General features: G+C 34.3%; 1 protein-coding gene across 1 annotated transcript in view; it reads left to right on the top strand.

Annotated features, from left to right (window-relative positions):
- Positions 1-13219, top strand: part of TMPRSS15 (transmembrane serine protease 15) — a 106712-nt gene that overhangs the window by 46041 nt on the left and 47452 nt on the right. Inside the window, exons 13-15 of the mRNA XM_019659528.1 lie at positions 6789-6894; positions 7188-7338; positions 9434-9569. Coding sequence (XP_019515073.1) covers positions 6789-6894; positions 7188-7338; positions 9434-9569 — 393 coding nt within the window. The remainder of the gene's footprint in view (positions 1-6788; positions 6895-7187; positions 7339-9433; positions 9570-13219) is intronic.

The following is a 13219-nucleotide window of genomic DNA, read 5'->3' as shown; positions in this document are numbered from 1 at the left end:
AAGTATGAATATGTAATCTCACAATGTAAGGAATATTGAAAAAAAAAAAGAATAGAATTGAAATTTGTGCATTTAGATAATTTTCTTAGACAAAAATCCATCCCACATATGACTTGCTTACAGGTTACTGATGAGAATATGATTCAATTCAAAAAGCACATATGAAATTCTTCCTTTAATCAGGCATGGATCTAGGCATTGAAGACACAGATCACATATCACCACTTCTAAGATGTCTGTCCAGAACCTCCAAGTTAAAATGTTTCCTTTCCATTAATCATTATAACCCCCTCTCTTGTTTTTCTTATCACATGACTTATATTTGCTTTCTTATTTGTTTCTTGTCATCACAGTGTTCTTTTCAGGAACAAGGATTGGTTTGTTATCTTTGAATTCTTAGTTCATTTTCAGTGCCTGAATCTAATTAATACATATGTAAAATTATTTTTGAATATATGAATGAATGTCTACAACTTTGACTCACTAAGGCATTTCTGAATGAGTGAGCTATTGGCTGAATAAAATATCTTATGACCAAAATAATTTGAGCACATGTGCATTGCAATTTATTACTAATGGCCACTTATTTTACAAAGATCAATATTCTCATTTTCATAACCTAAGAAGTAAATGGGTGAGTTAATGTCAACTGTGAATTACATCTAGTAAGAGGACATTAAAGAGTTAATTTTTTCCTTCATGGTAGAAATGTGTCTGACTAATCCATAGTCTTTAAGCGATGGCACCCATAGAAGAACAAAACATGGTTTATCACAGTACTTTATTAAGAAAAATATTTCTTAATAAAAAGTGAGTACTTTAAATCTATTTCCATACTCATCACGAAAAGCTCCATTTAAGTTATTCTTTTACTCCTTTCTTCCAGAAGTATTTTTTTGAGCCTGAGACCCTATTGAAGGCACTCAAAATATATCTGTGAACAAAATCAACCAGATTTTCTGCTCTCATGGAGCACATATTCAAGCAAAAGAAAAACAGAAAATAAACCCTATGCATGACAAGTAATTACATTTGGGGGAGTATATTGAATGGGAATGAGTACTCTGGGAAAATACAGAGCTTGGTAAAGGCACTGGGGAAGGCAGATGTTGAGGTGTTATTGCAAATTAAAATAGGGTGATCAGGTTAGGGCTCACTGAAAATGTGACATTTGAATAAAAACTTTAAGGAATTAAAAAGGAATTAGAAATATGAAGTATTCCAGACAGAGGGAATAAGCAGAGCAAAGACTCTAAAGGGAACATGCCTGACCTGTTTGAAGAAAAGCCAGGAGGCCACAGCATGGCTAGAATAAATAGAGCCAGTAGGGTCCAGGAAATAATGGGTCTTCTATGGCTTTTGCCTTTTTTTTTCTCAGTGAAATGAGGAGCTGTGGAAGGTTCTTGAGCATAGGAGTGCTAGGATTCATGCTGACTGGTAGAATAGTTTGTGGAAGAGCAAGAGTGTTGTCACAGAGACCAGTGGAAGGTTATTGCCTAACCCAGAGAAGAGATCATGGAATTGTCAGGTCAGTGGGAACACATCTGGTGAGAAGAAGGTCAGATTCTGAACATAATCTGAAAGTTAACGGGATCCTGCTACATTAGATAACCAATGTCAACCTATGGGCGAATAAACTATGTAGATGGCCAAGCCCATTGAATCAAACATGTTTAGTGTTGAAAATTATGACATTCATAGTTTCATACATAATTAATCTTCTTTCAGTAAGTTATTTCTCAGGGCCTGATACTCCATAGATAAATTTGTAATCCTCACAGCTGAAGTCATAATCACCCCAACCCTCTAAAGGAGCCTGGCCTAAAACAGTCAAATAATTTCATCACTTTTTTCCTTTACTAAAAAAAAAGCCTCTACCACACTTGGACAAGAGTAGTTAGAGGAAAGTGCAGAAAGCATTTATAGCTATTCACAATGACAGATACCTTTTATGTAGGTGCAATCTTTGATGTTCAAATTACCATTTTTCTACTTTTATGTCATCAGAATAAGAGATAAAATAATTTCCCTGATATTTGAAGAATATAAGTACATTACAGGAGAGAGGTGGTTTCAGCTTGCCAACAGATTAAATAACTAAAGAAATGAGATGAAACTGACCAAAGTGAAACAGGTTGAAATGTCAGGTAGAGGTTTTAAATAGTTGGGTCGGCAATGGAGTCTCGGGAGAAAGTCATGTAGCGGGAGTTATTTAAAGGGAGACAAGTCGGGGCTGTTCAGAGCCCACCAGAGGCTGCAGTGTAATGAGGATGGATGATAGGGCTTAATAGGTCTTCTCCAACTCCCTGACCACTGATTTCATAATCTACCAGTCATTTCCCCCGAGGGGCATTTTTCCTCCCAACCTGCTTTTTTATGTCAGAACATCCTACCTCTAAAATGGATGAGAATTAAATGTCACCTGCTGTTCCTCTTATCCATGCAGGGTTTTTTGTTCTATGCCTTCTCTTTAAATGACAGGAAAGTCTAAATGAAACAGAAAAACTCTGAATTAACATTGCTTTGGGGAAGAACATCTAAGCCCCTTACTTTTTGAGCTCTTCTGAAGTACTCTGTCCTGGTGGGGCACCCGCTCCTAAATCTGTGCCGTCAATGCTTAGACTCCCTGTTTGCCTTAGAAGCAAAGGGAATCAGTAGAGATAGCGGCACTGATTTGGGGCAGCGTCTTGGGGTGCTCAGAAGTGGCCTGTTTGTTCAGAACATTCAGGGAAAATGAGGTTAGTAACGTGAAATCTTCAGAAGTGTAGAGGTCACAAAAGGGCTCAACTAAAGAGAGCGTTTCTTTGTTGGCCTTTCTCCATGAAATCATCATTGCTTCTAATGCTTGGAGGTTAGCGTAATATAGTAGTAAGGATCATTAAAACAGATGAACGTAGCTAGGTTTAGATCCCAGCTGTGCCATTTCAACAAGCTACTGTCCCCTCTCTGTGCCTCAGTCCCCTCATCTGGAGAGTGGGGTGGATGATAACAGAGCCTGACTTTAGAGGCTTGTTATGAACATTAAGTTGATTGTTGATTGTTATGTTTTTTAAAAAATAGAAAAGTGCCTGGCACATGAAAAGTGCTATATAAATTTTGTTATTATACCAATTTTCTTTTCATGCCACAAGCATTCAACAGACACAAATTGACTGTGGTCCTGTTCTAAGTAGTATGCTGGGGAGGATAATAGTTATACTGCTCAATTTTCAAAAATACAGTAAGTCTTTTAGGTATCTGTGTTATGTTTAGTATATAAATTTTTTATACAATAAGTATAACGCTAATGTTTTCAAACTAATTGTTGTTATGTCCCATGTTTCTTGTGATGTTGAGTTTTAGAAAATAATATTATTTTCTGATATTGTTAGAACCTGAATTTGGATTATTCTCCAAACTAAAACTGTCAATAATTATCTACTAGGTCCATTGATTTTACATATGAACTCACAACTGACCAAGCGATTTATATCACTCTATTTTCTTCTTCAAAGTGATCTCCAAGTTTCCAGAAAGTTCTACTGTCTCTCTAGCTGTGCTGTCTCTATATCAGCATCAACACATATCCAGTACTTTTTCTCTTTAATTGGGATGCTGAGGGTGGGGCAGAGTGGGGTAGATTCAGTTCATGGAAAAATAAACGGAAAAGAAAGATTGAAGAAAGTGATAAGAAAAAATGACTCAAGAAAGAACTTCACTGCATGCTTAAATTAACAAAACATATTCAGTTTTCTGGGTTTTAAGTTGACCCTGAGGTTAATTCCAAGAGCTCTCAAAGATAGTTCAAGAAAGTTGAAGGATTTTTAAAATAACTGTCATTTAACCACATATATTCCCATATGGTTATGGAAAACATTTGTGCAATCATCCCTTTTGTGTAGTGTTTTAACAAATTTAAAAATGAAAAAACAAGTGAAATTACTGTAACATAAATATATATAGTGTAACATGAAACAACATTTGGCTAATTAATATAGAGAATTCAAAAGTGTACCAAGTTTCTTTCTTTTCCCTAAAGTTATAGCAAGTTTAAAAAGCCACATATGGACATAAATGTTATACACAACACAATATTTAAGTGACATCAAAGAAGTACACTTGCAACTGAGAATTCAAAAGAACTAGTGGTCATATCTGATTAGGAAGACCAAGAGAGGTGTCGCAAAGGACAAGGCAATTTGATTTAAATGGCCTCAAAACATTAGTAGGATTTGACAGGTACAATTGGAAGAGAAAGAGGAATGACAGGAAAACAGGGGGAAAAAGAAGTTATAAAAATTTCTGGGTGTTGAAAAATTAAAATAATCTAATATCATAGAAGTGCTACATGTAAATAAATGAATTATAAGAACTATCACTAGAAAATGATATTTAATTCATAGTACAGAAAACTCCAACATCAGAGTAAATTTGTACTTGGTTTAGTAGGAAAAAAACAGATGGTAAATGATGTTGAATAAGGGACCAATTATATTGCACAGAAAGAAACATTATTAAGCAATAATGTCGGCAATGAAAAATTCTCATGGAGAGCTGGAGAACTAGGACAATGACATAAATAAATAATGGTCTGACTTAAGTCATAGTTCCAAATATTATGATGTTTCTACTCCTCCACCTGGTGAGTGAGATACTCCGAAAGAAACACTGTATGGATTTCTGGTCGCATACTCTGAGTGGAACCAACTACAATGGGTCCAGGAGGCAAAATTAGAAACAATAGGTGCACAATAACTTACTCTGAAAAAAGAAAAGAGTTTTCTAGTCATGTTGAAATGGAATGGGCTGCCTCAAGATGCAATGATTCCTGGGGCATCGGACCTGTATTAAACAGAGGTCGAGTAACCCCTGTGGCAAAGTGTTATAGGTGAAATTTAATGGCAATTGGATTGCTGGACTAAGTAAAAATTTTTTGTAAACTACTATTCTCTACTTTTAAAATTCATAAATGTATGAAGAATTTCTTTAATTTTCTAAATTGTTAACTAAAGGATTTAGCTGGTATCACAGAAATATTAATTTAATATAATTTATTATTTTACTAGGTTCCAAAACATGTGATTCTATATATTTACTATATTGAATTTTTAAAATTTATTTATGCAAAATTCATAAGGTACTAAAGTCCACATAATTATATTTTATCTTGACAATGAAACAAAGCTCATAACATCATGATCTCTTAATCACACTAAAAACCCTTAATATATTACCACTTAATGAGTAAACAATAGATTTGCAATATTTCAAATTAAAACAAATTGACTATGAATATGGCCAAACATAAATAAGAACACGAAGTGTGCTTATGTTATGTAATTGCAGCTAACTAGAAATATTTCTGGATAGGCTAGCCATTTTAGTACTTATTTGTGGCATTCAATGGTTTTTAAATTATTTCCTCCCCAACTATATTCTAAGCAACTAAAAGTAAGGTCAACTCAGAAGGGATTTGGAGTTGGGCATTTAGAGAGTGAATTCTAGAATATCTCCTTTGTAGCTTTGCTACTTTTTAGAGTAAGTTGAATAATTAAGCACTAACTATGTAGCTAAAATAAGTGCACATGAAGTATTACAGCATTATATAACAGTAATGTGTTAATATAAAATGTTAAACATGCATTCTTTTCTATTTTGTAATCTAAATCAAATAATTTGCATGTATTATATTTCTTAAGATATTTGACCATAATTTCACCTTGAAAAAATACTCATTTATTCTGAATATTTTTTGCCTCACTGATATAAATATGCTTTGATATATCTATTGGCAGTTCTTGTCCTTACTTTGCATGTTATAAATAAATAAGTTTCAATTTTATGCACAGCATTGCCTATAAAAATTCTGTTGGAAAGCACAAGAGAGAAAATGCTTGATTTCAAATAAACACTAAATTTTAGCATTTTGTAAAGAATTACACTCCAGTAAAATTAGATTTATCTAATATTTCATTTGCTTTAGATCATATTTTGTTATGATTCTTATTATTTATCATAATCTATGAGCTGCAAACTAAGAATAAAAAAAATTTAAATTCCCCTAAGAAAATGATCAAGATGTTCTCACCCCAGTAACTCTTCACACACTTCAAATGACTCAAGTCATTGGTTGGAATAATGAATTTTAGACCAGAGAGCACTTTATTCAGTAGCTTGAGTGATTTATAAAGCTTTTATGTGGAATTGCATGCTACCTGCTTCTCTGTGATCTGACTAGTTACCATTCAAAGGAGTATGGAAGATGAAACCATTATAAAATTAAGTAACTTCTTATTTAAAGAGATGCAGCATAAACAATAGAGTAAAAACCTGATGGTCTTTGAAACTCTTAACTTTGCCTTCTAATCTGTATTTAAATTCGTGCATGTATCATGAGTTATCCCACCAGTATATCTAACTACCCTCAGGGATTGATTGTCTCTATAGAACAAATTAATCAAAACATCTAATAAATGGGAATTAAAATGGTATTTGGACATGAGAATATGATGAAATAATCATGTGTTCTCAGTAATAAGTCAGAGTTTGATGTGTTTCTAGTCATGCTTCAGTTCAAGGTTCATGTTTTATAAACTGAGAGGTCCAGTGTTGAGAAGTGATTTTCCTAAATAACAATGTTATGTCAGAGACAGTACCTTCTGGGTTTCAGTCCAGTGTCCTTTTCACTCTACCTAAATATATTTCCTTATATTTTCATCTTAAAGTTGTTCTTCACCACTTTTGGTTATCTCACATAATGAAAATGCTAAGATTTAAGTAAAGTAACAACTGTTTCATTGTTTTTATAGGATTTTACATTTCCACCCCAACTGGACCAGGAGGGAGACAAGAAAGAGTACAACTTTCAAGTCTCCCTTTAGACCCCACTTTGGAACCAGTCTGCCTTAGCTTCTGGTATGTTGTAGACACGTTAATTACCACACTGTTTAATGAATAACATTGCTTGTCTTAAGCTACCAGCTTCAGACTTTACTAAGATGTTATCCCAAGTTTTAATAAATTTGCCTTTACTTTTCTAATTGATGAAGAAGTAAAATGCCGCGAGACTCCCACCCCTTCTCTAGCAACTTCCTCACCCAAGGGAAAAGGGGATATTTCAAAGACAGTAAAGGATTTAGAAGAACCTGAAAATGCATTTATTCTAATGTTGTAGGAATCCAATCATTGTTTTCTTGTTTCCAAAATAGGTACTACATGTATGGTGAAAATGTCTATAAATTAAGCATTAATATTAGCAATGACCAAAACATGGAGAAGATAATTTTCCAAAAAGAAGGAAATTATGGAAAAATTTGGAATTATGGACAAGTAACAATAAATGAAACAGTGGAATTTAAGGTTGGCAAAATACTTTGTGTTTCATAATTACGTATTTGTATTCTAAAAATGGTGATATAATTATAGTTTATAGTGATGTCGTTAAAAATAATTAATTTATTTTCCAAATATAGCCAAGTCACTTTTCTCTACTTTCCTAATCAATTTTCTTCTCTCTCTTTTTTTTAATCTTTGAGTACCTCTATCTTTATTTATTCATTGGCTTATTAAAAAACCACTTATTGAGGAACAGTGTACTTCAGGAAGGTGCTATTGTGTTGTCAGAAAAGTCATGACGCATTTTTGCAACAAAAAACATAGAAAAAATACGTCATGACTTTTCTGACAACACAATACTTATAATGAGCCATAGAATCCGTATAAACCTTGTAGGATGTTTCAGCTTTCTTCACAAACTATCTAGCACAAGCTACCCATGTCTTCCTATGCCCCTATCTAACTAGGATTTCCAACTTTTTACAACTACCACCTAGATCAGCCCTGCACTTTTCTAGAGAATATCCTTTCTTCTTAGAACATCCATGACTACCGGTACCCATCTACCCTGCCCCATTCTGATTTAACCTGCATATATTTCCTTTGGAAATAAATTTTATCAGCTGTATCATTGGGAAGTCTCTGATCATTTATTTCACATTAAGGTGAACTAATTTTTCAGATAACAGCTTAATGTGTCCTTTTCCTAAGGGTGTTTGCAATTAAAACATAGGATAATATAGGCAAATAATTTGACCAAATTAACAATGCTTTTAATTGGGTAACTTCAGACAAGAGAGTATAAGTTTCAGAAGATGTATATTTCGACAGATAATTGTCATCCGTGAAAGCTTTAGTTCTTTCCCAAGACTTGGCAGGGCACCCAATAATCAACAACCCTCATCTGTATTTCTCCCACCTTTCTTTTTACCCTGTTTCCTTTTTTTTCTTCCTTCTGATTCTGTCCTCCAATTCTGTGAAGTTTTTTCTCCATCTTTCTTTGTGGTAAAGGAAATGGTACCTCAGGGGAACAGAGATAGCAGAAGCAGGTAAGTATATATTCAGGGGCCAAATCTGGCTCAACTCCCTAAACATTTTTTTTAAGTCATAAAACTGGAGCAACTTTTTCAAAGTTAGCTCATCAAGCAGAGTGAGAGCGTCAAGTTCTACAAATATTTTCACCTTGGCATCGCCACTTTGTTATCAAATCTTGAACAAATCATGTTAGCTTCTTTAAAATTCAGCTTGCACATACATGAAAGGGAAAAAAATAATCCTTTTGTGGAATAGTGCCTGGCATGAAGCAGGTGGGATGAATGAACAAATGAGTGAATGGGTGACTGTACAATCATGTTGGAAAAATTAAATGACATAATGTATAACATGTGCCTAGCAAAGCAATTAGCGTAGAGCAGCCAGTCAGTTTCTGTCTTTTCTTTCATACACAGGAGAGGATTAAGGAAAGTCTAGCTAAAAATCCCACTGTCTCTAAGAACCTAATATATTCCATATGACCACTGAACCTGTCTCCCAAGTCTGAATCTGTGTCCTCTGAGCATCACCCTCACACAGTATCTTATAGCAGCTTCCTGGGTGAATTATAGCCAGTACTGGCTGGCCCTGAATAATCATATTGTACTCAAATTATGTCTTGTCTCCTTCTTCTCCAATTTAAATGATTTAATCAGTGGATCATCTCGTCAGGGCTTATATGCTCTAAGAAGGCAGACAGCAATTTGGATTTCTAATATTGTTGGGGAAGAATCTGAGGGAAGTTTGCTCTCCCCTGTCAGGTGATATACAAGCATGACAGAATACAATGGAGTATGACAGTGTCACGGGAGAGAGAGGCAGAGACAGAGACACACTATGACAGTATTGCCTAACTCAGAAGGAAGACATTAGTGAAAATTTAGACTAATAGAAAAACAGAATAGGGAGGTGGGCTCAGCAGAAGGACCTTGAAGAACATGACCCATCAGTGTTTCCCTGTACAGTAAGTTGTCCTAGTTATTTGGAGATGGCAGTACTGATTGTCCAGAGAATATTGGGCCACAAGAAGAATTAAAATCAGGGAACATTCAAGCAGAATCACTGCATATGCCTCTCTGAATTACAGGTTGCTTTTAATGCTTTTAAAAACCGGCTCCTGAGTGATATAGCGCTGGATGACATTAGCCTAACATACGGGACTTGCAACACAAGTCTTCATCCGGAACCAACTTTGGTCCCAACTCCTCCGCCAGAACGTCCTAGTAAGTAATCTTAACGTTAATTTTCCCTAATTAAGTCACGAATCTTTTCAGGTAGGTCCTTCTTTGCCTAATTTTTTTTTTAAATCTCATCCTAACACTATTTTTTCACTGGAAATCAAAGACATTAAAATATAAGTAAAATGAAAGCCAGCAGAATGTTACATGTTATACATAAACCCATCAGGAAAATCACTCAACACTTTGATATGCATCATACTTACGATAATTTTAGTACCATTTCATTTTTGCAAATAATCAAGGTGCTGATTTCCATTTTGTTTTTACTAGAATATTAGTAGGCTAATTCTGTATTGATCATCTAGCATGGCCTTTTGGAAAAAATCCTTAAGATTCTCATAGCTTTCTTAAGGAGTGACGTTAAGATCTCAAGAGAAATTTGGTTAAGCCTGAAACCCACCAAGCACATTTCCAGAATAATTTCATCATGATGACTGGACCTGGACTTTGAGTATACAGACCCAGATCACACGAAAGATTTGCGTCCTGAATGGCGACTCTGTGAGACCCAGCAGTGCGCTCCATCCCCAAAGCCACAAGTGTGTTGCCGCTGAGCAGGGATCAGGCTTTCTGGTGTCTTATTTCTAACTCACAAGAATAAATTGGAGCCTGTGTCTACCTGTGCTCTTACGTTAAATTGGAAACATGACATTTCAAAGGCACAGGGGACGTTACCATTCATCTTATCGATGTCAAAGGAGGTAATCACTTCTTATCACTTTCAGACTATGGGATTTAACAGGAAAAAATAAACATAATGCTAAATGATATCAAACACCTATTGCCCCACTATTGGGATGTTTTCAGTGCATTGTAGTTTTAATGCAAAAACATCCCTTTTCTCTTCCTAGTATGGTGGTTGAAAGCTGATCAGGCTCTTCAGCTTTGCTTGTGTCAAACCTCAGAGATGTTTGGTTCTGTCATGGATCTGAGCCTACAAACACAGCACTTTTTCCAGTTCCCATTTCCTTCCAAGCACACTTGAAATTCTTCCCATATTCACATCAGCAAATCAAAATATACATGTTCTTGCTTTCCAATCTTAAATTAAAAAACAAAAAACAGGCTTTTCAGATGAGTGGCTTTAGCAACCCAAAACTCTAAAGATAAATGACTGGTGTCTGAGAACATACAACAAATATGCTGTTGTTAAGATAAGGATGGTAATTACATTGTCATACTGTCCCATGATACCATATTGAAAGTGCACCTACATCCCATCGAAACACTAGTTTATAATTACCATCTTGTGTATTAACATATTTAGATATTTGTAGGGGTTACATACACATAAATTCCTCAATATTTCAAACATTCACTCTAAGTTTATAAACTCTATTACATACAAAGCACTGCAAAAGAAATGTAAGATGTAGCAATAGCTATTAATACGTGGAAAAAGAAATAAATATAATTTATATAAATAAATCTTAAAAGCAATACATAATTATATGCCCTTAAAAGTAATAAACGAGAGAATAAGTGACAGAGAACTTTGGAGAAAAGAGTGTGAAGTGGAGAAGGCTTTAAGGAAGCATAGATTAAGAGACAGAAAGACACTCATAAAATTAAAACAAAAGCAGGAAAGTACCATGCATTCTCATGTAATAATATTGGCCACAAACTTGTGGCAAAAAGTGAGTTTCTTGACAGTAAACTTTGGATCTAATTCACCTTTGCTTCACAAGTGTCTGACTGGTTCTTAGTATCACATAAATAGATGATGAATAGATATTATTAGATGTGAACTAAGGGCCTCTCTCTCTCTCCCTCTTCCTCTCTCTCTCCCTCTCTCTTTATTTTGGCTGTATTTTTCTTTCGGTGAAACAAACATTTTTGCCAAACAAAAGTTTTATACAAGAACTAAAGCATGGAAATAATGGTGGGGATGGGGTTAAAGGACATATCAACACGAACACAATAATTTGGCTTTGTGACACTGTTTAAAAATAATCGTCTCACTTTATATTGTAGGTGTCCAACACCCTACTGTCTATCAAATAAAACATTTTCATGCAAAAACAAAAAACAAGTTATAATTATTAAATCACTGCTGGTTTGATAAATAATTTCTATGGATACCAAATATGAGCAACAACTTGCTATTTTGATATTTAAAAAATAGACTTTCTTTATAACCCTTTCTGTCAGCATGTTATTCTATTCAACCACAAGTGGTCAAGAAGAAAAATTGTCTGGGTGAAAGTAACACAGTTTCATAGGCTCAATATTTTAAAAATAACAAATTCTCATTATATAAAATAGAAAATTTGAGATAATTTTTGTACATAATATCATACATATAAATAAAACTTTTAATATGATTCCCCATATTAAAACTTGATCTATATAATCCATACAGTTCTCATATCTATTCCATTCAGATAGAGAGAAAAAGAATACCTCGCTATCAAGGAAGCATGATATCCCTGCATATTTTAATAATAGGGAAATTATAACGGAAGAATAACCCCTCTGATTTTAAAATACAAACTTCGGAATTTCCCCAGAGTATATTTGTTCCAGCTTCAAAATGATTAACTTCAGGGCAATATTTAGCACAGCAGAAAATGTTAATTACCATCAAATGCATTCTGAACAATTTCATTCTAATGCCATTTGCAACTGGTTCAGTGAAATTCTTATTTGTGCAGAGCTTTCCTGGTTCCAGATCACTGATTTGTTTAAGCAGAAATAAAAGGAAACCATGGCTGACTGGCTAATAGCCTTTCTTTAGCGCTTTTAGAGCATTTAAATAAGAAAATAATCCCAGACAAGTAATTGACTAGAAAAGATCGGTTTCCTCCCTTGTTTCTGGAGATCCAGGTTGCACCTAGCTTGGGGAAATTTAAGTTCAGTTTTCATAACTGCAGGAATTCTATTTTGTGACTTTAGCCACTGCTGCATCAGCTTTGTGATTGTTGCCCTGTGACAGTGGCACAAAGACTTTAAATGTGGAGGCTGTATGGAGAACACTTTTAAAAAGTAAATATGTCATTAGACAATGTTATGCCAATTTCCAACACAATTGGGATAATTCATGACAAGATATCTAGTAAATACTTGTAGAATAGGTATATACAAAAGGAAATCCGTATTTGAGACCCCTGACTTGTTTCTGTGGCTAAGGGTAATTAAGACAAAAAAATAGGAGAAACTATAGTTTTAGTGATTTTAATAGTCACCCTTTAGTTCTATAGTTTTGCTCTATTTACCCAGTTATTAGGCCATTTTCCATTTCCAAAGACAAATTAAAAGTTAATTTTAAAAGTTTCACAGGCATGACACTATACTTAGAGCTAAATAATCTCACTTTAGTTCTTCATGTGGCAATGAATTAGCACCTATCTACCTCTCTGTAATTGATGGCCATATTTCAGCAGGGCTGCTTACCTTTCATATTATTGGTGTGACTTGATAGTCACACTCCTAGCAAATGACATATTATTGCAGTCATATACTTCTGTATCAATGTGTACTGGGTTATTTTATTTTTTCATCTTTTTTATCTTTATAAAGGATAGACTACTTATTAGAGCTACCTACTAGATTGCTATTAATTACAAATCAGAGTTAGATCACAAGGAATGAAAATTTGAACTTTACTGTCATAAATTTAATATAAAATGTTA

Source organism: Hipposideros armiger, unplaced genomic scaffold (assembly GCF_001890085.2).
Source record: "Hipposideros armiger isolate ML-2016 unplaced genomic scaffold, ASM189008v1 scaffold_300, whole genome shotgun sequence".
NCBI classification, from domain to species: Eukaryota; Metazoa; Chordata; class Mammalia; order Chiroptera; family Hipposideridae; genus Hipposideros; species Hipposideros armiger.
The sequence above is the reverse complement of the archived record's forward strand: the minus strand, read 5'-3'. Positions and strand labels throughout refer to the sequence as shown.